Source organism: Capricornis sumatraensis, chromosome 19 (genome assembly GCF_032405125.1).
Source record: "Capricornis sumatraensis isolate serow.1 chromosome 19, serow.2, whole genome shotgun sequence".
NCBI lineage: Eukaryota > Metazoa > Chordata > Mammalia > Artiodactyla > Bovidae > Capricornis > Capricornis sumatraensis.
In genome coordinates, this window is record NC_091087.1 from 9,481,484 (window position 1) to 9,507,414 (window position 25,931).

Consider the following 25,931-nt stretch of genomic DNA (forward strand, 5'->3'; position numbering starts at 1 on the left):
GATGCAGGCCTTCCCTGGACACTAGCTGCTGGCACCTTGATCTTGAACTCCCAGCCTCCAGAGAGTGAGAAATAAGTTTGTCTGCTGTGGGCGTTTGTTAAAGCAATCTGAGTGGACTCAGATACTGTCCTAACAGAGTGAAACCTCTTTCTTCTTAGATACACTAAATGTACTCTAACCCTGGTAAGAAAATAAACAACATAAAAATAAAAATGGAGAAAACCCAAGCAGCAAGAAGCCAAGAAGGCTGAGCCTAATTTTCATTGATATCTGCTTCCTATGCTTCGTCCCCACTACACACACACACACACACACACTCACGCACACACACATTTCTACCCATGTTTTTGGGGAGGGAGGGCAGGTAAATGAAGGATGTGACTCCCCATTTTATGCTTACATGGCGTCTGGATAGTCTTTTGAACAACCGATTTTTTTACTTGTCAGAATTTCAAAACTTTTCAACCACATCTCTCACTTTCAGGCAAAAATACAAAATGCTGAAAATATCCCAAGGAAATATTATCTAGATTCTTTTTAGAGTAACACCATGGCTTAGTTGACCTGTGCCACTTTTTTCTCTTACAGTTAAGTCTGATTTTTGCTAAAATTCCAAATCTCATTCTATATACTGGTGTTTTGAGGAAATCACTTAACGTTTTCCAATTAAGGCAGTATTAAATAATTCCCTTTACTCTTCCCAAAGCACTAAAGTTCACAGTGGTATGGATTTAAATATACATTATTATGATTACTCTTTAGCCCTGCTGGAGTCTTAGTCAAAGATTTACAACAGGGATTTCCCTGGTGGTCCAGTGGTTAAGAATCTGCCTGCCAATGCAAGGGGCCCAGGTTCGACCCCTGGCCTGGGAGCTAAGCTCCCACATGCTGCTGGGCAACTAGGCCCATGCACCACAACTACTGAGCTCATGCTCTAGAGCCTACAAGCTGCAACTACTAAGCCTGTGTGCCACAACACAGACCTACGCAGCCATAAGTAAATTAAATGTTAAAAGAAGATTCACAACATTTGGAGATAAACCTTTGCTCCAAGATAACCACTTGCGCCCCATTCCTGACTGTGAGGCAGACATACTTACTCTAAAACAAAACAAAAACCAGTGCTAAGTAAACACAAGAGACACAGATTGCTAAGGACACCACTCAGCGTAAGTCAAAATTACTAACAACCAGCAGTGGTGGAACATCACGGGAAGGCTTGGTGGCTTCCAGGATAACTCGGAAAGCCCAGGGACTCCTCAGGGTTCCAGACAGCAAGCAGTCTGGTTTCCAAATTCACGGGACTTCATTATGAGACCTGGCGAGAGGTTATTCTCACCAGGAAGCCTCATATTTACTCATCCCCATAAATATCCCTCATAAAGCCCTGTGGAGACCATACCGTATGTCAGCACACATAGATCTTTTTCTAAACTCTGCAAATGGCTTTAGGAAACTTTACTGAAAGCCTCTAAAGTATGAAGGTGATATTAATTATAGGCCTTTGTGGTTATGATATGGGAAATCCATCCTGAGGGAATCTGTTCTTACAGACCAATTATATCAACTCAATCCAAGGAGGCTGTTTTTCACTTGCTTGAAAAACAGCCTTGCTTTATAGTAACAGTAATGCTCCGAATCTTAGATTTATAACATTCTTCTTCTTCAGAGTTCAGAATGTTTCATGGATGTCTCTTAATTAATCGGAGGACATGGCCTCACTTAATATAATCAACTCCAGTGAAACTCAAGGCTAACGTGCCATGCAACCATAAACCCAGCCCACAGGGCAGACAGACCTGAGCCCGTACAGCACCGTCCCATCAGGGTGGAGGCGGATCATGCGGTTCTTCACCGTCACTCCGTGCACAAATGACTTTTTGTCATTTAAGAAATATGTGTCAGGCACCCAGAGCTGGTCAGCCACTCGATTGTCCAGCGTGAGGTTGAGAGGGATCCCAGAATAGGCGAGCCTTTTATCTCTCCAGTATTGTTGAAAATACATGGTCAAGGTGTAATCCTGGGGGGAAAAAAGAAAAGAAAAATGGAGTTTGTGTTCAACCACAGGCAAGTTTCCTCCACAACTGGCCCAATTCAGGTTGGAATCCATGAGAAGTGGGTTATTTTCGGACAGGGTTAGCAAGCAGTGGTTGCTTTCTTGTAAATGCAAACACTGGTTTTAACAGCTGTACATCATGTCTATAAGCACTCTGTTTTATTTAGGTAAGAAGCAGACTACACAAATTGGCATTTAAGAGACACCCTAAATAAAAGCCAAAAAAAGAAAAAAGTCATCATAAAATTAGAGTGCTGGCAGGGAACCCGGGCATTAGCCTAGGTCCTCCTCCTCCCACCAGACATACCTATGCCTGAGCAGCCAACAACAGGCCAATCCTGGCTACAAACTCTCAGCAGTTTAGATTCTTCCTCTCCTTCCTTCCACCCTCTGCACAGCTGTAAATGGAATCCTCTAGAAAAAACCACCAGTTGGGGACAGGATGACCTGCAGGAGGTCTCTATGCGTCACGTGTCGTATTTCCCTTTCCTTCTTGAGTGCCAAGGTTATTACTACACACTAATCGGGCCCTGTCGTCACCTCTAGAGGAAGATACTTAGAGAAGACAGGTCTAAAGCCGAATGTGGGAGGAGGCACTAGACTAGGTGCAACCCCCACAAAATTAACAGTAAAATAGGCAGGTGACCCCATGTTTTTGTTTTGCAAAGTAGTTAGTGCAACAAGAAAGTGGGTGGCGGGAGATAAATAAGAGGCTGAGCATGGAAGTTCTGTTTTTAAATTTTTATTCTTTTTGGCAATCACTGTTCAAGTCCAGAGTGATCAAGTCTAAAAACCCAGTCATGGTCTTGGGACATCCTGAACCGCATCGTGGAAGGATCCAATCTGAAAATCCGAAGGAGTCAGTAAACTCTCCAGCCAGGGAAGAAGAAATCACTGTTGTTACAGGCAGGAGCACGTGGGCTCCGCACTGGCAGAGCACATCCGCTGCGCAGGCAGTGAGGGGCAGACGGCAAACCAGTTGAAGAGTCTTTCCCATACACGGGGCTCCTGACATCCCATCCAGTTCTTCTCGCCACCTCACAGGGCAGTTCTCAGAGCTGCCCGTGTCACTGACTGTCTGTTGCTGGCCACAAGAGTGCTGGAGCAGAGGAGCCTCCAGAAGGACAAAGCACACCTACACTCCTCTCCAGGTGCCATCACACACAAGGAGGTGACAGAACCAACACATGCTTCACAACTACAAACAAAGTTTAAGCCAGAGGGCCCATAAGAAATCAGAGATGGAGAAGCAAAAATTGCCAAAGGCCTGAGGAGCCCTTTTTGTTATATCTTTTTATTCTATTCATACGCGCTCAGTCGTGACGGACTCTTTGCAGCCCCATGGACTGTACCCCACCAGACTCCTCTGTCCGTGGAACTAGGCAAGAATATTGGAGTTGGTTGCCATTTCCTTCTCCAAGGGATCTTCCTGACCCAGGGAACGAACCTAGACCTCTCCTGCGTTGAAGGCAGATTCTTTACTGTCTGAGCCACCAGGGAAGCCCTTTATTGAAGCTTTACTTGCAACTAGAAAGAAAGTTAGCATTTGAGTGGATGTGAAGAAATAGGCATTTTTTCCTGCTAACTTCCATGGCAAAGGTCTGTGCCTGGTATTAATTGTGTGAAGCCCCCATACACACACACACACACACACACACACACAGTCCCACCACCAATTAAAGTTTCTCAGAAAGCAGGTGGTACTGAAGTCTTGGTCAGCTAGACACGAGGCAAGGGAATGAAAAGTCACACAAGGACTGTTGCTTTTACTGAACTGATGAGAAACCCCAAGGAGTGCAGTTTTGCTGGAACATCGGGTGAAAGAGGGGGAAAGTATACAGTGGTGGACAAAGCTGGACTGCAGCAGTGACCAGAAAGTGGAAAAACTCGAACAGTGGCTCCAAAGCCAATGAACACTGAAGGTTTCTAAGCAGCAAGTGACATAATGATGTGTATCAACCACATCTTTTAGTTTTTGATTTTTCATGCTTTAACATGCACCCTCCTCTTGGTGTCTGCTAGTGACAAACTCTCTTTTCAATGAGAGCTGTCTCCTTATCTGTTGGTCTTCTATAACTGAATAATAATAAAATCTATGTTTTAAATTCAAGCTGTGGGTGAGGAAGATCAGTTTTGCAATGGTGAGTTCAGTGGGTAACAGGGATGATGAGCAAAGCCCTCGGTGAGTGGGAGATCCTGTTGGGGGCTGATGAAGGCGGACAGAGAAAAGGGATGTTGGTTAGCAAGCCACAAGCAGTAGGTTTGATGCAGACCCTCAGGATGCGGACGGGCCTGTAAAGTTCACAATCATGTCCCATTAGTAAATGTAGGTGATGCATTTTAAGTGAAGCATGCAAAGTTTTGGTGGCATAACAAGATTGAGGTAAATTAGCAGGAGCAGCTAAAGGATTCTCAATTTAAATATAACTCTCTGAATTGCCTTCTTTTGAAATAGAAGAGTTTCATCTGTTTCTCCCCTGGTTTCTAAGCCCTCATCCCACGCCCGAGTCGTGAAGTCTAGCACCGCTCTGCCATCTCCCTTCCAGCTGGTGCTCACGTGGGCTGCCATGTGGGTGGAGGCGCAGCCATGTGTCAGCTGGCCCTGGAAGCCCAGCTGTCATTCAGCCTGCAAGCTCAGAGCAGGGTCTAACTTTGAGTTCTGCTGCTCTCCACAGCATTAGCAGCACCACGCAGTTCTGGTCTTGGGTGTTTGCTGAGTGACTTGAGGGGACTGAGGTACAGGAGAGCTTAGGAAACACAGGGATAAAAAGTAGCAGCACTTCAATGCAAATCTGCTGCATGGGCTGTGCCTTGGAAAACAAGGGGGCTGGGACTTCAGCGGGACACTAATCAGCACTTTACCTCTTCCGCCTGTAGAGAAAGAAGAGGCAGATGAAGCAATAAAGGCGGATAGAGGAGAGGTGACTGCACAGGTACAAGCCCCCTCTGCTCTCTTGCGCGGTTGTGGGGCCACAGTGCTGACTCCTGGGAGGGGTGTTAGGGAACACTGTTCACACTGCCAGCAGCAGCTAACATGTTTTGACAACAACAAGGGCCAGGCCTTATGTGAGATCATCTTATTTAAATACAAGGCAGGGATTGCTGCTGTTCTCATTACCTTATGAAGAAAGAAATGTTTAGAGTTCATACACTTTGCCTCCCCACCCCTACTTACACAAGCAACTAGGGGAACTGGGATTGAAGTTGAGGCCGTCTCCCGCTAGGATGGCGCTCTGCCTCTCAGCTCTGGGGAGGTTCCGTGCAGCACAAAGAAACCAGCCCAGTGGGCGAGGTCTGCACAGATGTCCCCGAGAGGGGAGGGTGCAGCCATGTAAAGCAGCTTTCTTCAAGTAAGTGAAAGGCGCTCAGTCGTGTCAGAATCTTTGTGACCCCATAGACTTTACAGTCTGGAATTCTCCAGGCCAGAACACTGGAGTGGGAGGCTGTTTCCTTCTCCAGGAATTTTTTCAAATGGGAATAATAAGAATTATGGTACCACTAAAGCCCCTCATCCTGCAGACACTTAGCACAGCTCTCTGTAGACAGGGGCCTTGTGAAGGTCTGTTTCCTCCAAGGGGTCCCAGGCAAATTGCTGGTTTCCGGGTTTGGGGTAATCTGTCCTAGATCAAAGAACACAGCCATGAGGAGATGCAATCTGTGTGGACTGGCAAGTCCACCAGCACTGGATTTTAGTCTGTTCTCAGAAAAAGAAGAGACCTTGAGACTAAAAGCTCCAGGAATCCACAGAGATCTAGATGGCAACAGGCTAGAGGGGGAAAGTGGGCATCACGGACTCCTCAGGGAACATAAGGTAGAGGTAGGGAAGTAAGCTTTTGGTCTTTGACCTTAGCACTGGAGGTGGACTCACGTACAGTCCACCCTGATAGCACTCAGCTTTCTGTTTAGGTCCAAGTCCAACCATTGACTGAGGCTGGCACTGGGGACTTGGGAGGCCCTGATTAAAAGCATTGGTTTCCTAGGAGATGGGATTTAGTGGAGAGAGGACAGGCAGTGACAGGAGACAGGGAAAATCCAAGTGTATCTTCATCCAGATTTCTCCAGGCCAGTGAGAACTGGTACTCTCTAGGGTGTGATGTATAAACGTGAGTTTTGCAGTTTGAGTTGGTTCAAACTATGATAGCTCATCAGGACTTCCCAGGTGGCGCTAGTGGTAAAGAATCCGCTTGCCACTGCAGGAGACACAAGAGACTCAGGTTTGATCCCTGAATTGGGAAGATACCCTAGCATAGGGAATGGCCACTCACTCCAGTATTCTTGCCTGGAAAATTCCCAGGACAAAGGATCCTGGTAGGCTACAGTCCATGGTGCCACAAAGAGTCAGACACAATTGAGTGACTGAGCATACAAACACAACAGCTCATTAAAATCACTGAGTAAATAAATAGCAGTAAGATTCTCTCTGAACTACCTCCTAAATTAATGGATATAAAAACAAAAATAAACAATTAGGACCTAATAAAACATAAAAGCTTTTGCACAGCAAAGGCAACAATAAACAAGATGAAAAGAAAACCCTTAGAATGGGAGAAAATAGTTGCAAACAAAGCAACTGAAAAAGGGTTAATCTTCAAAATATATAAGCAACTCATACAGCTCAATATCAGAAAAACAAACAACCCAGTCAAAAAATGTGCAGAAAACCTAAACAAACATTTGTCCAAAGAACACATAAAGATGGCCAATAAGCATGAAAAGATGCTCAACATCACTTGTCCTTAGAGAAATGCAAATGCAAAACTGTAATAAGAGATCATTTCATCCCAATCAGAAGGCCTTCATCAAAATTCTACAAACCGTGAGTGCTAGAGAGGGTGTGGAAAATAGGGAACCCTTCTGCACTGTTGGTGGGAATGTAAACTGATACAGCCATACAGAAAACAGTATGGAGATTCCTTAAAAAACTAGGAATAAATCTAAGATACGACCCAGCAATCCCACTACTGAGCATATACCCTGAGGAAACAATAACTGAAAAAGATACATGTACCCCAATATTCACTGCAGCATTATTTACAATACCCAGGACATGAAAGCAGCCTAGACATCCATCAACAGATGAATGGAGAAGGAAGTTTTGGTACATTTTAAGAATAGAATATTACTTAGCCATAAAAAGGAACAAATTTGAGTCAGTTGTAGGGAAGTAGATGAACCTAGAACCTCTTATACAAAATGAAGTAAATCAGAAAGAGAAACACAAGTATCACATATTAACACATATATATAGAATCTAGAAAAATGGTACTGATGAATCTAGTAGAGAACAGACTTGTGGGCACAGCGGGGGAAGGTGAGGGTGGGATGATTTGAGAAAGCAGCATTGACATATACATTATAAATATATATTGACATGTATAGTATAGTATACATGTATAAAATGGATAGTTAGTGGGAAGTTGCTAAATAACACATGTAGCCCAGTCTTGTGCTCTGTGATGACCTAGAGGGGTGGGATGGTGGGAGGAGGGAGGTTCAGAAGGGAAGGGATTTATATATATGACTGATTCATATTGTTGTATGGCAGAAACCAAAACAAAACTGTAAAGCAATTTTCCAAACAAAAATTTTTTAAATAATTAGGTAAGATAAAATATCCACAATATCTCTCTCTCTCCAACCCCTGCCCTTCTCTCCTTTTGTTATAAAAAGCTCATGATGAACTTGGAATAAGCATGAAAAAATATTGAGGAATTATGTTCAAAACAAAGACTCCTTCTTATAAAGAATCTTACAAACAAAAGCATTCAATTAAAGGGCAATTCATGCCTCAGGGCTTCTCTTAGGGATCACAAAGTCCTCTCCATTCTCTCCTTTTTTTACATATGTATATTAAATCAAACAGCATGAAACACTGAAGTCCAAGGCTAGGCCTATCCTTGCAGGCTTTATACTGCCTTCCCGAAGTGGAAGTGAAAGTCAAAGTTGCTCAGTCATGTTCGACTTTTTGTGACCCCATGGCCTATAGAATCCATGGAATTCTCCAGGCCAGAATATTGGAGTAGGTAGCTGTTCTCTAATCTAGGGGATCTTCCCAACTCAGGGCTCGAGCCCAGGTCTCCTGCATTGCAGGCAGATTCTTTACCAGCTGAGCCACAAGGGAAGCTCAAGAATACTGGAGTGGGTGGCCTATCCCTTCTCCAATGGATCTCCCAACCCAGGAATCAAACCAGGGTCTCCTGCATTGCAGGTGGATTCTTTACAGCAAATACTACTAGGTAGGGCTCTATAACGAGTAAGTTATTTGTTTAGAATTTGTGTCATATTTTCTCATTGTAAAAACATGACACAAGAGTTGCTGGGTTTCACCCCATATTACAAAATTCCATTTCATATAAAACTCAGAAGCCACAATTTCTGAGTAAGACACGAGCCCAGCCCATGATCCCATGGTTGGGAGTCAGTGTGCTGAGGCAGCAGAGAATGGAGCCGGAAGGGGCAAAGGGGCAGGCATACAGTCTGAGGAGGCTGGGAACAAGCATTTTTAAATATGAGGCATTCAAGGACCAAGAATCTGTGCATAGGAGACTGTCCTTCTAAAATCCCCTGAGAATATACAAACAGCAGCAAGAACAACAAATAACAAGAAAATAAAACCCTTGGGTGTATAACTCAAGCCACTCAAATAAATTGTAATAAGAGATAAAAAACATTTCTTCCTGCTTGTGGAAATTTCTTGGTATTTATCACATTAAGATGAAAAAAATACCTATTTGAAAGTGGAAATACTGCTCATTATTCTGAAATTAGGTAACTGACTAGATTTCCGCAGCACAGGAAATGAAAAAATTTACTAACCCTGAGAAAGAAAGGCAATCTCCAAGCCAAATTTAAATATTTAACTGCAGCTGTGAAAGCCACAGGACACCTGTATTTGCATCTGGTTCAGCAAGTTTATGAGACCAAAACCTCACAGGTAAGTTGTTCTTAGCTCAGGGAAGACAGGAAATTGTTTCAAGAAGCTTACATAAGCCCTCGGTGGTGGAGGCTTCCTTTGCAGGCATTTCTGCAACTAAAATTAGGCTGGGGAAATCTTGGCACTTTTTAAAACAAAATTTATTTAGAAAATCTTAATCCATTCCTTTCAATGGTCAAAAAATGAGTATCAAACACTGCATCCATCTCCCCTCCCACAACAGATTTTCCTGGTACCTAGGTTTCCATTTGTTCAATCCATGTGGTTACAATCCAGCAAAACCCTGCAGCCCATCTCATTCACCCTCATCCCCACCAACATAATACAAAGGCCCCCTCCATGTCCCTTGCCTTTGGCCTGTGGAAAAACTGGTATCTCCTAGGCCTCCCTGAGTAACAGAAGAGCAGGCTCAAGCAGTTCATGACCAGGACAATAGAGTCACAGGATCTTTCAGTGTCTGACCTGGGTCACTGTACAGACACTATAATTGCCACCAGAGGGAAAAGCTAACTGCGTGATGACTAGACTTTAGCCATGATATAAGCTGCTGCATGTTGAGCAATTCTAAGTCTATGGCTAGCACTTCAAAGAACGGTATTAACGTTAGCACTCATAATAATCTATATCTTGGTGGTGGTTTAGTTGCTAAGTCATGTCCGAATCTTGTGACCCTATGGACTGTAGCCTGCCAGGCTCCTCCGTCCACGGGATTTTCCAGGCAAGAATACTGGAATGGGTTGCTATTTCCTTCTCCAGGGCATCTTCCCGATCCAGGAATTGAACCCAGGTCTCCTACACTGCAGGCAGATTCTTTACTGACTGAGCAACAAGGGAAGCATCTATCTATCCCTTTGTGGGCATCAAAAATAACTGTAGCCCATACATATAAGCAGGCAACTAAAACTGTCAGCAAAGAGATGCTACAGACACATTTCTCAGTGTCTTCCACTCAGAATACACCATCCTATGTCAGCATGAAAAAGTTACAGAAGACAGACCCTTGCCCCTAACCCCAGAGAAATGGAATGATGTCTGACAAGTCTAAGCAGCTCTTTTGCCCCTTTCCTGTTTGCTCATTTCTGATTTCCTCGGGCCTTAATTAGAAAAATGAGATCACTTGGTGACATTTAATCTAACTATTGAATATATAAAATGCCTTGCCTAACCTGTTGATTACTTTCCTCAAAAGGAGTAAGAATGAAGAACTATGTCATTAAAGAATGATGGACTCTCTATTCCCAGCTTCCCTCTCAGCAAATCTGCAGGCAGACCACATGGGCAAGACAAGCTTCCGAAGGAAGATCAGGAGAAGTCAGCAGGTCTGCACACAGCAGAAAAATGATGATGAATCTGACCTCCTACCATGAAGATTAACTGAGATTGCTTCCCTTCTTTCTCTTTAAAAATTGTCATGGCTGAGCGGAATCTTTGGCGTTGGTCTCAGAACATAAGTCCACTTTCTCCCCAGATTAGTGGCTTCTCTGACGGAAGCAACTTCCTTTTATACCAACACTTGCCTCTCAATCATTGGCTTTTGAGCAGTGAGCATCTGAACCTGAGTGTGGTAACACGGTGATCTGTGAAAATAAAGCAGGACACCTCCTCCTGATCCCCTCTCTTCCTCCCTGCACTCAGTATCCGCCACAGGCCGAGAACTCTGCTAGGTACTATGGACCCAGAGATGAGGAGGGCATCATTTGTACCTTAACGTAGCTCACATTCTGGTGCAGTATTCACAAAATCAAATCGAGTATAATGAAAGTGACTAAGAGAAGGCACTTTAAACTCAAACATGCCCAAGTTTCAAGTCTGCCTTTTCACTGTCTTAAGCACACTTACCCATCTGGAAAGTCTGCCTGACACACACTCTGAAGTGATCAGCATCACAAAGGGCACACGCAAGGAGCCAAGATGTGTACAATATTGCAAAGAAGTATATATTTAAGGAATATCTACTAAGTCTGGAGTTGGGAGGAAGCTGGTGTGTGAATGCAGAGGAAGGGCACTGAGGTTTTCTGGTCTTTATATAGCTACTGCATCCACCAAAAGGCTCATACATAGTCTATAATTTTTATTCATCCACTTAAATGCCAAGTATATTTAGAAGAACCTCTGGATGAAATCTGGATGGGCTGCTGAAAATAGTTAACAAGTTCTCCAGTCCTCTATAGCCACATGAAAAACTGGCAAAGGATATAAATTATTTTGAAAATTGCTTTTCATGTATGAAAAGTTACCATAGCTATTTTTCTGGAGTACAGTAAGTCTGAAATGCAAAATGATTACACTGATTTTCACTCAAAGGACAAAAAAAAAAAAAAAAAGTAGAATCAGAAGAAATCTAGAATTTAACCTAAACCGAAGAGAACCAGGAAAATGTAAGAGATGCCCTTGGCTAAATAAATTTCCAGCAAAGGCTACTATGCAGAGGGTGATGGAGCAGGATGCCTCAGACCACTGAGCTGGCTTCTTTCCTTGTGTCTTACCTCTGAGCCTCAATAACTTCTTGTGGAGAAATGAAACTAAAAATGCTCATTTTATAAAAGTGCTCTAGCAATTAACTGAGCTAACAAAGCTTAACACAGAGCTTGATTCATAACAGGTATTTCAGGGCCAGTCATCCTCCCCAGAACTCCTCAACACCCAACGCAAAAGAATCCTCTTTATTAGGTGGGCTTCCAGCTGACTGCTCCATGCAAAGTATACACCAAACTCCCCATCCCCGCAAAAAATCTACTGTGCTGTATTATCCCAAAATGCCAGCAAGACTCAGCCTAATGATCTGGTGCAGAATTCTCAGCACTACCAGAAGCAGACCTCATTCTTGGTTTCTAAAATCCCAAATTTTATCTTTTACTCAATATACAAATAAAATTGCAAGTTTGTTTCCTGAAATGTAACAGGTCACTAGATTTTCCATAAAACATTTTTTCCTGCTGTGAAATATACTGAAATCACAAATTTAAACAAAAATTTATAAAAGAGCTATAGCATGAATAAAAATACCAAACCAGCCATCCTACCAGGCCGGGATCCACTATGGCTAATCTAACCTTTCAGGTGCTCTAGGACTCACCTCCCACCCACCCCTAGTCAATTGACCCCTCTGTATGCAAAGAACATTTCACTAAGTGTCCTGTGCACAGCCCCCTTTAATTGTAAATTGATTCTCCCAAACTAAACACTCAGGAACCAGGAGCAACACAAGAAACATCTCCCGTTCTTAACTCCAGCCTCCAGTTTTTGTTCCTCCATCAGTCGTGCTGTGCTCTGCTGCTCAGTTCAGTTGTGCCTGACTCTTTGCGACCCCATGGACTGTAACCCACCAGGTTCCTCCGTCCATGGATTTTCCAGGCAAGTTCCTTCTCAAGGGGATCTTCCTGACCCAGGGATCAATCCAGACCCTGCATTGCAGGCAGATTCTTTACCACTGAGCCATCAAGGAAGCCTCCTCCATCAGAGTCTCTGGCCTATTTCATTTTTCTGATATGTCCATGGATGGATCCAGCGTCTTCTGAATCTGTCCATCCAGATGCCCTATATGCAAACCAAGAGTTCAATGTGTCTAAAATTAACTCATATCTTTCTACTCCAGATCTCTTCCTAATTCTACTAGCATCTATCCACTATTTCAATCAAACCAAAATCAGAGGCTATACACAAACCTCTTCTTTCTTTCACATCTGAAATCCAGCATTAATTCCGTCACTGGGTTCTACTGACCCTATATCCTAAATACCTTCAACATCTAGAGCTGGATCATAAGTCAGCAGCAACCGTAGGAGGGTGGGGAGTGTTTCCACTAATGTCCCCATGACAACGGATTAGAGGTGAGCTCCTGGACTCCCAAACTGCACCCCAGAAGAAAGCTTACCTATGGTGTCTAGAGTAGGCTAAGTCCAATACCAGACTTCTGATATATTACGGGTTAAACATAAAAACATACGAGATGACCAGATGTCTCACACTCCACATGGGAACAGATGTTCTAACTCAGCACAAACACTGTATGAATGAGCTTCTGGAATGTGCTTATAAACTGAGGAGGAGTTGTTTCATATTGTCCTTTATTTTATTTTATTTTTTATTTTTTTTGTCCTTTATTTTAAATGAGTATTCACCTGAATAACACTCATTAAAGACACCAAACTCTTCAGAAAATTATATATACATAAACAGTCTGCAACATATGTGTGTGTGTATATTCAGATACAGAGCTTTATTTTCTAGCAACTATCTTTGATTAACAGATTTATAAAGAGGATGAAAGTGAAAGTGTTAGTTGTTCATCTGTGTCCAACTCTTTGCGATCCATTGGCCTGCAGCCTGCCAGGTTCCTCTGTCCATGGAATTCTCCAGGCAAGAATACTGGCGTGGGTTGCCATTTCCTTCTCTAGGGAATCTTCTCAACCCAAGAACTGAACCTAAGACTCCCGCACTGCAGGCATATTCTTTAGTGTCTGAGCCACCAGGGAAGCCCAACTATAAAGACTATGCCATGACTCAAATTCCTCATCTATCCAAAGGAGCTCCAAGAACTGGCTGTGAGAAATAGCCACACTGCTCATGCAAGGCGCCTTCCACACCTCTGTGTTTGAAGGATACTCGAACTGGGAGAATATAACATCTGGAGAAGTGAGGGATCTGTCCATGTTCTGACGGTGTGGCATTTCTCAAGCCCCTGTGCTTTTTGCTTGCTTGAACACCATGCCTGCAGATGACCATGAGGTTTACAATTCTACATCCTGAAGTAGTCACAGTCATCTCTTGGTTTACATGGCTTATAGAGTTCTCATTATCAGCTTTACAGAACTGAGTGTCCCTCTGAATTCCTTCAGGAGAGCAGACAAGGCAAAAAAAAAAAAAAAAAGCTTCAAGAAGGGCATATATTTATCATAAAGTAAAGAATGAATATTTCCATTGTAAACCAAGAAACCTCACCCCTGTAAACTTAAACTGTGGGTATTCAAGTGTCCTTTGATTTTACACATCTATCTGTATAGCAGGATTTAACATTGGATTTTCCCTCCTCAAAGACAAAACAGGTAGACTAGTGATGCCATATATTTTATAGTACTTTCAGTTTCTAAGAAGTGTTATTTTAGACAGCACGTCTGTTCATTTCTGAGATCACGTCTATTTCTGGTTTCTACCCAGAAATCGTTAGGTTATTGCTAATAGACAAATCATAATACTAACAACCATACTTCATATAACTGGAAAATATTGACTTGATAGCTTTTTGAATTGATATTAATTTCAGCATAAATATTTGGATGGGGAACCCTGCAAGGAATTACATGAAGCCATCCTCTGGGATATTACAATCACAGCCTGGGTAGCCAGAAAGAAATCATGATGCGGGGTTTCATACAATTAATCAAGTATAGTGCCCAAAGAGGGAGAAATCAAGTGCTTCCAATTAGATAGGAGAGGAATGACACTTTGTTTCTGCTTTTTAATTATTTTTTGAGGTAGAGTTAATTTATAATATGTTTCAAGTACACAACACAGCGATTCACAAATTTTAAAGATTATACCCCATTTGTAGTTATAAAATATTGGCTACATTCCCTGTGTTGTACAATATGTCCTTGATGCTTATTTTACACATAATAGTTTGTACCACTTATTCTCCTACCCCTCTCTTGCCCCTTCCCCACTTCCCTCTCCCCACTTGCAACCACTAGTTTGTTCTCTTTTTTATATGTTGACTAATTTGTTGTAGAGATACCAGATTTTATCTGCAGAGAAATCTGCATGCAGGTCAAGAAGCAACAGCTAGAACCAGACATGGAACAAGAGACTGGTTCCAAAGAGGAAAAGGAGCACGCCAAGGCTACACATTGTCACCTTGTTTATTTCATTTATATGCAGAGTACATCATGTAAACAGCCGGGCTGGATGAAGCACAAGCTGGAATCAAGATTAACAGGAGAAATATCAATAACCTCAGATGTGCAGATGACACCACTCTTACGGCAAAAAGTGAAGAGGAACAGAAGAGCCTCTTGATGAAAGTAAAAGAGGAGAGTGAAAAAGTTGGCTTAAAACTCAACATTCAGAAAACTAAGATCATGGCATCCAGTCCCATCACTTCATAGCACATAGATGGGGAAACAATGGAAACAGTGACAAACTTTATTTCTGGGGCTCCAAAATCACTGCAGATGGTGACTGCAGCCATGAAATTTAAAAATGCTTGCTCTTTGGAAGAAAATCTTTTTGTGTGCATTTTTTTTTTTTTTCTCCTTTGGGATGGTCTTGCTCCCTGCCTTCTGTACAATGTCACGAACCTCTGTGCATAGTTCATCAGGCATTCTATCAGATCTAGTCCCTTAAAGCTATTTCTCACTTCCACTCTATAGTCATAAAGGATTTGACTTAGGTCATACCTGAATGGTAGTGGTTTTCCCCACTTTCCTCAATTTAAGTCTGAATTTGGCAATAAGGAGTTCATGATCTGAGCCACGGTCAGCTCCCGCTCTTGTTTTTGCTGACTGTAAAGAACTTCTACATCTTTGGCTGCAAAGGATTTAATCAATTTGATTTCAGTGTTGACCATCTGGTGATGTCCATGTGTACAGTCTTCTTTTGTGTTGTTGGAAGACAGTGTTTGCTATGACCAGTGCATTCTCTTGGCAGAACTCTGTTAGCCTTTGCCCTGCTTCATTCTGTACTCCAAGGCCAAATTTGCCTGTTACTCCAGGTGTTTCTTGACTTCCTACTTTGGCATTCCTGTCCCCTATAATGGAAAGGACATCTTTTCTGGGTGTTAGTTCTAAAAGGTCTTGTAGGTCTTCATAGAACTATTCAACTTCAGCTTCGTCAGCGTTACTGGTTGGGGCATAGACTTGGATTACTGTGATATTGAATGGTTTTCCTTGGAAACGAACAGACATCATTCTGTCTTTTTGAGATTGCATCCAAGTACTGCATTTCAGACTCTTGTTGACCATGATGGCTACTCCATTTCTTCCAAGGGGTTTCTGCCTACAGTAGTAGATATAATGGTCATTTGAGTTAAACTCATCCATTCCAGTCCACCTTAGTTTGCTGATTCCTAGAATGTCAGTGTTCACTCTTGCCATCTCTAGTTTGACCACTTCCATTTTGCCTTGATTCATGGACCTGACATTCCAGGTTCCTATGCAATATTGCTCTTTATAGCATTAAATCTTGCTTCCATCACCAGCCCCATGCACAATTAGATGTTGTTGTTGCTTTGGCTCCATCCCTTCATTCTTTCGGAGTTATATCTCCACTGATCTCCAATAGCATACTGGGCACCTACTGCTAAAAGATGATGCTATGAAAGTGCTGCACTCAATATGCCAGCACATTTGGAAAACTAAGCAGTGACCACAGGACTGGAAAAGGTCAGTTTTCATTCAAGCCCAAAGAAAGGCAATTCCAAAGAATGCTCACACTACCGCACAATTGCACTCATCTCAATTCAGTTCAGTCGCTCAGTCGTGTGCCACTCTTTGCGACTCCATGAATCACAGCACACAAGGCGTCCCTATCCATCACCAACTCCCAGAGTTCACTCAGACTCACGTACATAGAGTCAGTGATGCCATCCAGCCATCTCATCCTTGGTCGTCCTCTTCACCTCCTGCCCCCAATCCTTCCCAGCATCAGAACTTTTCCAATGAGTCAACTCTTCTCATGAGGTGGCCAAAGTACTGGAGTTTCAGCTGTAGCATCATTCCCTCCAAAGAAATCCCAGGGCTGATCTCCTTCAGAATGGACTGGTTGGATCTCCTTGCAGTCCAAGGGACTCTCAAGAGTCTTCTCCAACACCACAGTTCAAAAGCATCAATTCTTCAGTGCTCAGCCTTCTTCACAGTCCAACTCTCACATCCATACATGACCACAGGAAAAACCACAGCCTTGACTAGAAGGAGCTTAGTCGGCGAAGTAATGTCTCTGCTTTTGAATATGCTGTCTAGGTTGGTCATAACTTTTCTTCCAAGGAGTAAGCGTTTTTTAATTTCATGGCTGCAATCACCATCTGCAGTGATTTTGGAGCCCCCAAAAATAAAGTCTGACACTGTTTTCCCTGTTTCCCCTTCCATTTCTCATGAAGTGATGGGACAAGATGCCATGATCTTCGTTTTCTGAATGTTGAGCTTTAAGTCAACTTTTTCACTCTCCTCTTTTACTTTCATCAAGAGGCTTTTTAGTTCCTCTTCACTTTCTGCCATAAGGGTGGTGTCATCTGCATATCTGAGGTTATTGATATTTCTCCCAGCAATCTTGATACCGGCTTGTGTTCCTTCCAGTCCAACATCTCTCATGATGTACTCTGCATAAAAGTTAAATAAGCAGGGTGATAATATACAGCCTTGACGTACTCCTTTTCCTATCTGGAACCAGTCTATTGTTCCATGTCCAGTTCTAACTGTTGCTTCCTGACCTGCATACAGATTTCTCAAGAGGCAGGTCAGGTGGTCTGGTATTCCCATCTCTTGAAGAATTTTCCACAGTTTATTGTGACCCACACAGTCAAAGCCTTTGGTATAGTCAATAAAACAGAAATAGATATTTTTCTGGAACTCTCTTGCTTTTTCCATGATCCAGCAGATGTTGTCAATTTGATCTCTGGTTCCTCTGCCTTTTCTAAAACCAGCTTGAACATCTGGAAGTTCACGGTTCACGTATTGCTGAAGCCTGCCTTGGAGAATTTTGAACATGACTTTACTAGCATGTGAGATGAGTGCAATTGTGCGGTAGTTTGAGCATTCTTTGGCATTGCCTTTCTTTGGAATTGGAATGAAAACTGACCTTTTCCAGTCCTGTGGCCACTGCTGAGTTTTCCAAATTTGCTGGCATATTGAGTGCAGCACTTTCACAGCATCATCTTTCAGGATTTGAAAGAGCTCTACTGGAATTCCATCACCTCCACTAGCTTTATCCATAGTGATGCTTCCTAAGGCCCACTTGACTTTGCATTCCAGGATGTCTGGCTCTAGGTGAGTGATCACACCATCATGCTTATCTGGGTCATGAAAATCTTTTTTGTACAGTTCTTCTGTTTATTCTTACCACCTCTTCTTAATATCTTCTGCCTCTGTTAGGTCCATACCATTTCTGTCCTTTATCGAGCCCATCTTTGCAAGAAATGTTCCCTTGGTATCTCTAATTTTCTTGAAGAGGTCTTTCCCATTCTGCTCTTGTCCTCTATTTCCTAGCATTAATCAGTAAAGTGTCTGTCTACAATCTGGGAGACCTGGGTTCGATCCCTGGGTCGGGAAGATCCCCTGGAGAAGGAAATGGCAATCCAGTCCAGTGATATTGCCTTGAAAATCCCATGGACAGAGGAGCCTGATAGGTTACAGTCCATGGGTCGCAAAGAGAACAGAATGTGGTCCACTGGAGAAGGGAATGACAAACCACTTAAGACAGAATGTGGTCCACTGGAGAAGAAAAAGGCAAACCACTTCAGTATTCTTGCCTTGAGAACCCCACGAACAGTATGAAAAGGCAAAATGATAGGATACTGAAAGAGGAACTCCCCAGGTCAGTAGCTGCCCAATATGCTCCTGGAGATCAGTGGAGAAATAACTTCAGAGAGAATGAAGAGATGAAGCCAAAGCAAAAACACCACCCAGCTGTGGATGTGACTGGTGATAGAAGCAAGATCCGATGCTGTAAACAGCAATATTGCATAGGAACCTGGAATGTCAGGTCCATGAATCAAGGCAAATTGGAAGTGGTCAAACAAGAGATGGCAAGAGTGAACGTCAACATCCTAGGAATCAGTGAAATAAAATGGACTGGAATAGGTGAATTTAACTCAGATGATCACTATATTTACTACTGTAGGCTCCCTCAGAAGAAATGGAGTAGCCATCATGCTCAACAAAAGAGTCCGAAAGGCAGTACTTGAATGCAATCTCAAAAACGACAGAATGATCTCTGTTCGTCTCCAAGGCAAATCATTCAATATCACAGTTATCCAAGTCTATGCCCCAACCAGTAATGCTGAAGAAGCTGAAGTTGAACGGTTCTATGAAGACCTACAAGACCTTTTAGAACTAACACCCAAAATAGATGTCCTTTTCATTCTAGGGGACTGGAATGCAAAAGTAGGAAGTCAAGAAACACCTGGAGTAACAGGCAAATTTGGCCTTGGAATGTGAAATGAAGCAGGGCAAACTAATACAGTTTTGCCAAGAAAATGCACTGGTCATAGCAAACACCCTCTTCCAAAAATATAAGAGAAAACTCAACACATGGACATCACCAGGTGGTCAACACCGAAATCAGATTGATTCTATTCTCTGCAGCCAAAGATGGAGAAGCTCTATACAGTCAACAAAAACAAGACCAGGAGATGACTGTGGCTCAGATCAGGAACTCCTTATTATGAAATTCAGACTCAAATTGAAGAAAGTAGGGAAAACCGCTAGACCATTCAGGTATGACCTAAATCAAATCCCTTATGATTATACAGTGGAAGTGAGAAATAGATTTAAGGGCCTAGATCTGATAGATAGAGTGCCTGATGAACTATGGAATGAGGTTCATGACATTGTACAAGAGACAGGGATCAAGACCATCCCCATGGAAAAGAAATGCAAAAAAGCAAAATGGCTGTCTGGCGAGGCCTTACAAATAGCTGTGAAAAAAAGAGAAGAAAAAAGCAAAGGAGAAAAGGAAAGATATAAGCATCTGAATGCAGAGTTCCAGAGAATAGCAAGAAGAGATAAGAAAGCCTTCTTCTTCAGCACTCATATCACACACTAGTAAAGTGATGCTCAAAATTCTTCAAGACAGTCTTCAGCAATATGTGAACCATGAACTTCCTGATGTTCAAGCTGGTTTTAGAAAAGGCAGAGGAACCAGAGATCAAATTGCCAACATCCGCTGGATCATGGAAAAAGCAAGAGAGTTCCAGAAAAACATTTATTTCTGCTTTATTGACTATGCCAAAGCCTTTCACTGTGTGGATCACAAGAAACTGTGGAAAATTCTTCAAGAGATGGGAACACCAGACCACCAGATCTGCCTCTTGAGAAATCTGTATGCAGGTCAGGAAGCAACAGTTAGAACTGGACATGTAACAGCTGACTGGTTCCAAGTAGGAAAAGGAGTACGCCAAGGCTGTATATTGTCACCCTGCCTATTTAACTCATATGCAGAGTACATCATGAGAAATGCTGGGCTGGAGGAAGCACAAGCTGGAATCAAGACTGCCGGGAGAAATATCAATAACCTCAGATATGCAGATGACACCACCCTTATGGCAGAAAGTGAAGAACTAAAGAGCCTCTTGATGAAAGTGAAAGAGGAGAGTGAAAAAACTGGCTTAAAGCTCAACATTCAGAAAACTGTGATCATGGCATCTGGTCCCATCACTTCATGAGAAATAGATGAGGAAACAGTGGAAACAGTGGCTGACTATTTTTCTGGGTTCAAAATCACTGCAGATGGTTACTGTAGCCATGAAATTAAAAGATACTTACTCCTTGGAAGGAAGGTTAAGACCAACCTAGACAGTATATTAAAAAGTAGAGACATTACTTTGTCAACTAAAGTCCATCTAGTCAAGGCTATGGTTTTTTCCAGTAGTCATGTATTGATGTGAGCGTTGGATTACAAAGAAAGCTGAGTGCTGAAAAATTGATGCTTTTGAACTGTGGTGTTGGAGAAGACTCTTCAGAGTCTTTTGGACTGCAAGAAGATTCAACCAGTCCATCCTAAAAGAGATCAGTCCTGGGTGTTCATTGGAGGGACTGATGTTGAAGCTGAAACTCCAATACTTTGGCCACCTGATGCAAAGAGATGACTCATTTAAAGACCCTGATACTGGGTAAGATTGAGGGCCGGAGGAGAAGGGGATGGTGGAGGATGAGATGGTTGGATGGCATCACCGACTCAATGGACATGGGTTTGGGTGGACTCCGGGAGTTGGTGAAGGACTGGGAGGCCTGGTGTGCTGTGGTTCATGGGGTCGCCAAGAGTCATACACGAATGAGCACCTGAACTTAACTGGAAGAAAATCTATCACCAACCTAGACAACATAGTAAAAAGGAGAGAAATTTCTTTGTTGGCAAAGGTCTGTCTAGTCAAAGCTATGGTTTTTCCAGTGATCACATATGGATGTGAGAGTTGACCATAAAGAAAGCTAAGCACCAAAGAATTGATGCTTTTGAACTATGGTGCTGGAAAACATTCTTGAGTCTTGAGAGTCTCTTGGACAGCAAGGAGATGAAACCAGTGAATCCTAGAAGAAATCAGTCCTGAATATTCATTGGAAGCATTGGATGCTGAAGATAAAGTTGCAATACTTTGGCCACTGATGTGAATTACTGACTCATTACAAAAGATCCTGATGCTGGGAAAGATTGAAGGCAGGAAAAGAAGGGGACAACAGAGGATGAGATGGTTGGATGGCATCACCAACTCAATGGACATGAGTTTGAGCAAGCTCCCGGAGTTGATGATGGACAGGGAGGCCTGGCATGCAGTCCATGGGGTGGCAAAGAGTCAGACAGAATTGAGTGACTGAATTGAACTGAACTTCCTTTCTCCCATGCTAGAATGTAGGCTGAATGAGGAGAGGAAAGTTCATCTGTTTTATTCACTCATCTATTCCCAACACAGTGCTGTGGCTAGCACATAAGAGAAATTTCACAAACATTGGCTGAACAACAAGCAGAAGTTCTACGTAACCTGGCTTGCCAGTGTGTCCTTTTATAAAAGATCTGCAAGTACTTTCACCCAGTGTTCCAGATTGGTTGATAACTGTGGATCACTTTCAGTGAAAATTTCTCTGCAGTTTTAAGTCAATCGCCAAATCAAGGTTAGTACAGTTACACAATACAAATTCTCAGAGCAGATGTTTTCTTAGGACAAATGACCCCAAGGCTATGGTTTTCAAATGCATCTTACAATACTTTCATCCTCAGCTTTCTCTCCAAATAGAATCTCTGTCCCTTTTTGTGGCTCCTGGGACTTTCTCATTTTTTCTGTGAATTATGTGAATATTTACTCATAATTCTTTAGAATTACTCATAGTTCTTTAGAATTGCTAGTCAACCACAGTGCTGAACACAGACCTCATATTCCTTCATCAGTCACCTAAGATTTGCTTCCATCTCCAGTGTGGTCCCAGCAAGGCTGCCCCATGACCTCCAGAGGGCACTCTTTTGCCCTTATTGGACTCTATTTCGGCCTGGCCTCTGAGACCCTCTTTGGCCCTCCAGAGGGCATTTTGTCCTTATTGGACTCTATTTAGGCCTGGCCTCTGAGACCCTCTCTGGCCGTTCCAAGGCACCGACTGGGGGCTCGGGGCTCTGGGCCAGGCCCCTTCTATTCAGGTCTCAAGGCTCACCTGCCTTGGCTCATCCCTGCCACCTTCTGCCTCCACTCACCCAGGTGAGCTCAGCTTTCTCCGTATCTACCTGTGCATCTGGTAGTAATTTGTCATCTTGATTCCTTCTCTTTCCTTGTGCCCCATCCAATTCCAGGGCCCCCTCCATCTGCACTGGATCAGAATTGCAGGAGGTAAGACCCAGCACAGATCATTTTAAAAAGGTCCTTTGTGCAATTCTTATTTTTGCGTGTCACTAGTCTTCACACCAGGAGCTCATATTCTGATCATTATTTTGACTTAAAATTATATTGAGCTTCTTAACTCCATTAAAATCAGGAAAGTCTACTGCTGTATTTGGAAAGTAGGCACGTGTGTACCAAAAGCCAGCATGTGGATGGCTCCTGCCCCGCACTGCCATGAACAGCAACGTCTGTGCTGGGCAAACTGCAAGAACACAATCTTCCCACTTGCTCTCGGATTCCGGTGGGTGCCAGGACGGGCTCTCAGCAAACCACTTCAAGAAGCTCTGAACAAAGCCCAGCAACGCCATGGCAACGGCTGGCATGACAACAAGGAGATGTGGGTCAGGGCCCTGGCACCACACGTCGTGGATGGGGCTGCAGCGTGGGTGTCTGAGGGCTGCTCGAGAGGGTGGACGTCCTGCCTGTTCAGGCCCTGATGTCGTAAATAACAGCGCCACCAACCCAACAGGTGCCGTTTCCTCCAAACACCACACTGGCGAGCTGTTCAATAAATTAACAATAGGAAAGAATATTACCAAACACTTATTTAGTACATGTTAACTCTGCTTGCTGTTTATATCATTTAATGAAAGATCTTTTTATGTCATATAGTATCTTCACCCAGTGTGCTTTCATACAGTGTGTTTATACAGCAATGCGGCACTCTCTTGCCATTCAGACATTCTCTTATACCGAGTTTTTTAATCTGTGATGATTATATTTATTTTAATTCCTTTAATATTTGCTCCTGGTAAATGTAAACAGATGCTTCTAATTATTTCCTTTCAATGTTCCTTCATGCATTCCAGGCATGCATGTGGAAGAGCTAGAATTCATGAAGAAAAGGTGAAGTGTTTCTGGAGCCAACAGGAATTATGAAAGGATGATTTTTATTGTCAAAATGCCCATGCTTTGCTTTGGAAGTTGGTAAATAAATAAGAGCTCTTAAAGTATTCTTAAGGAAGAACACTGCCTGCAAAAAGCAAGTGTTCTCTCTCCTCTGGTAGTGTGGTCTTCTTAAATAGAATATCTGACACTATTCATATTCAAATACATCCAAAGGAGTCAGAACACAGAGCTGTGGACCAGCCCTTGAAAGCAAACTTTCATGTAGCAGCCAGATGGTGATTTAAAGTAGCAAAAGGTTCCTATTTACCAAGGCACTGGTTAGAACATCAACTGTCAAGTTAATTGTACATTTTCCTGATTTTGTGAGTAATGTTGGCTATTAAAATACAGGTTTTCTATATGTGCCTTGCTCTTGTCAGATAGCAGCTAGACTATTTTTAGTGTGAGACAATAATTCTAAGTATCCTTTATGTTTCGCATTCTTTTGTGGACTTTCTTGGGAATCACAAAGCTAGGATTCATCCACTATGTTACACAGCCTATAGAGACATTGCTTCCTTCCCATGAGTTTGGGACTGTGCGTGCCAAATTCAGTCATAACACAGCCAAAGATGTCAATCAATTAGCTGCTGTGTTAATCAGAATTAGAGTTTATAATTTATAGCTGGCAATTTATAATTAACAGCTGGTAATTTAATCAGATATGATCCACTTGCTTTACATTCACCTTTAAAGCTGTGAAACCGTCACAAAGTGTATAGGGTGTGATGTCGCAAAAGCTCCACTCTTTTCTCCTGCTACGTTCTGGCTCAGAGTTTAACCCTATGACCTAAAGAAGTCATCTGTACCAAGTTAAACATAACAGTGCTGTGGCCCCAGACATCTGTAAAAGACTCTTAGATTTACTTCTCAGTTCATTATCAAGGGTACCTTTACAGATGACTGCTGTGATGGTCTGATTGCTATCCACTGAGGACAGGAGCCGGATAATCAACACCTGAACTTGGTCTCTGCATGGACGACTTCCCAGAACCGCAGGGGGTGTCAGGAGGTTCCATGGACCAGGCCTGACTGGAGCCATCCAGAGACCTCACTCCTCAGAGGTGCCTCCCCTCTGGGTCTGGCCAAATGGGAGTAAGAGAGGAGGGAAGAAAGGAAATTGACCGGCAGAGCTGAGCTCCAAAGATTCCACCAAAAGAAAAGGGCACTAGGGCACAGGGTCAGCATGTTCCGTGGAATACAAACTGGTGGTCAGAATTAAGGTTTCTGGAATTACATTTTTGCTCCTCAACTATTCATGATCAAAGCCACTGGATCTGTCCTGGTGAGATTTATCAGCACAGCCTGGGAGCCCACCTGAAGAGCCCAGGAGTCAGCAATGATTTTCCCATCCTGCCCATCCTCCAGTTTATGGTGGCACTGGTGCCAGGTGACCCTGGCCTGCCTGGCTGACGGAGGGTACCCAACAGCCAGATGTGCACAGAAAGAATGAGAAGCATAAAGGTCACCCTGGATTACTCTCACACTAAAAACAGCCTCACTACTATCCTATGTCTACCTACACGTATATGTATACATCCCCAAAGCAGTAATAGAGCGCTGTGTGTGTGCTGCCACTCAGCCGTGTCTGACTCTTTGTGACCCCGTGGACTGTACTCCTCCAGGCTCTCTGGGGGTTCTCCAGGCAAGAGTACTGCAGTGGGTTGCCATGCCCTCCTCTAGGGGGTCTTCCTGACCCAGGGACCGAACCTGTATCTTCCACATCCCCTGTACGGGCAGGCAGGTTCTCCACCACTAGCGCCACCTGGGAAACCCGGTAGATAGCTATACCAATACGTAATTTTCAAATATTGCGGGCTGTTTGCAAGAAAGATTATCAGTTAGTCAGCGGACAGGCATGTATTAAATCAGTTCACGGACTTATTCAGTCACTGTATTCATTCATTCACTGTTTTATATTCATTTATTTATTACATTTGCCTCAGCAAGCTCTTAAAACTAAATATTTGTTGTGGATTCAGTCTATAAGACATTTTTATTTAGAGTCTGTTTTCAAGGTCCATCTTTTCTCTCATCAAAAATTTTCAAAGGTCTGTCCTTCCGTTTCTCCCCTTTAAGCAGAGACAGCTGGACCATTGTGAACACATCCACCAAGCAACCCTAAACCCTTAAGCACAGAAACAATCATAGGAGCCAACTCCAAAAATAGCAGCTGTAGGACTCAGCCAAAGAAGGCAGGAACAATTTTCCTCCCATGGTGTCTTTTAAGTGCGTCACAGTACGCCGAGGTCAGTGCTGTTGCCGTTACACTCCTGCCGAGCATGGGGACATGCTGGAACCGACATGGGAACCAGGACACATCCCCTGGGCCTAACAAGAAGTGTGTGTGCTGCGGAAGTTCACAACGCAGTGCTTACCTGGAAGGAGCCCTGTGGGTGACTCAGTATGGACTCCAAGGTACAAACTTTCTCACTCCTTTGTTACTTTTTAATGTATTTATCCAACAACTTTTCCTGTATGCC

At 43.1% G+C, this 25,931-nt stretch overlaps 1 protein-coding gene across 3 annotated transcripts in view; it reads right to left on the reverse strand.

The window, feature by feature from the left end:
• The window catches only part of GABRB3 (gamma-aminobutyric acid type A receptor subunit beta3), a 281,905-nt gene that overhangs the window by 80,429 nt on the left and 175,545 nt on the right, over positions 1-25,931 (reverse strand). For all 3 annotated transcript variants that reach the window (XM_068991199.1, XM_068991198.1, XM_068991200.1), the window contains exon 4: positions 1,800-2,020. In XM_068991199.1, the coding sequence (XP_068847300.1) occupies positions 1,800-2,020 (221 nt within the window). The remainder of the gene's footprint in view (positions 1-1,799; positions 2,021-25,931) is intronic.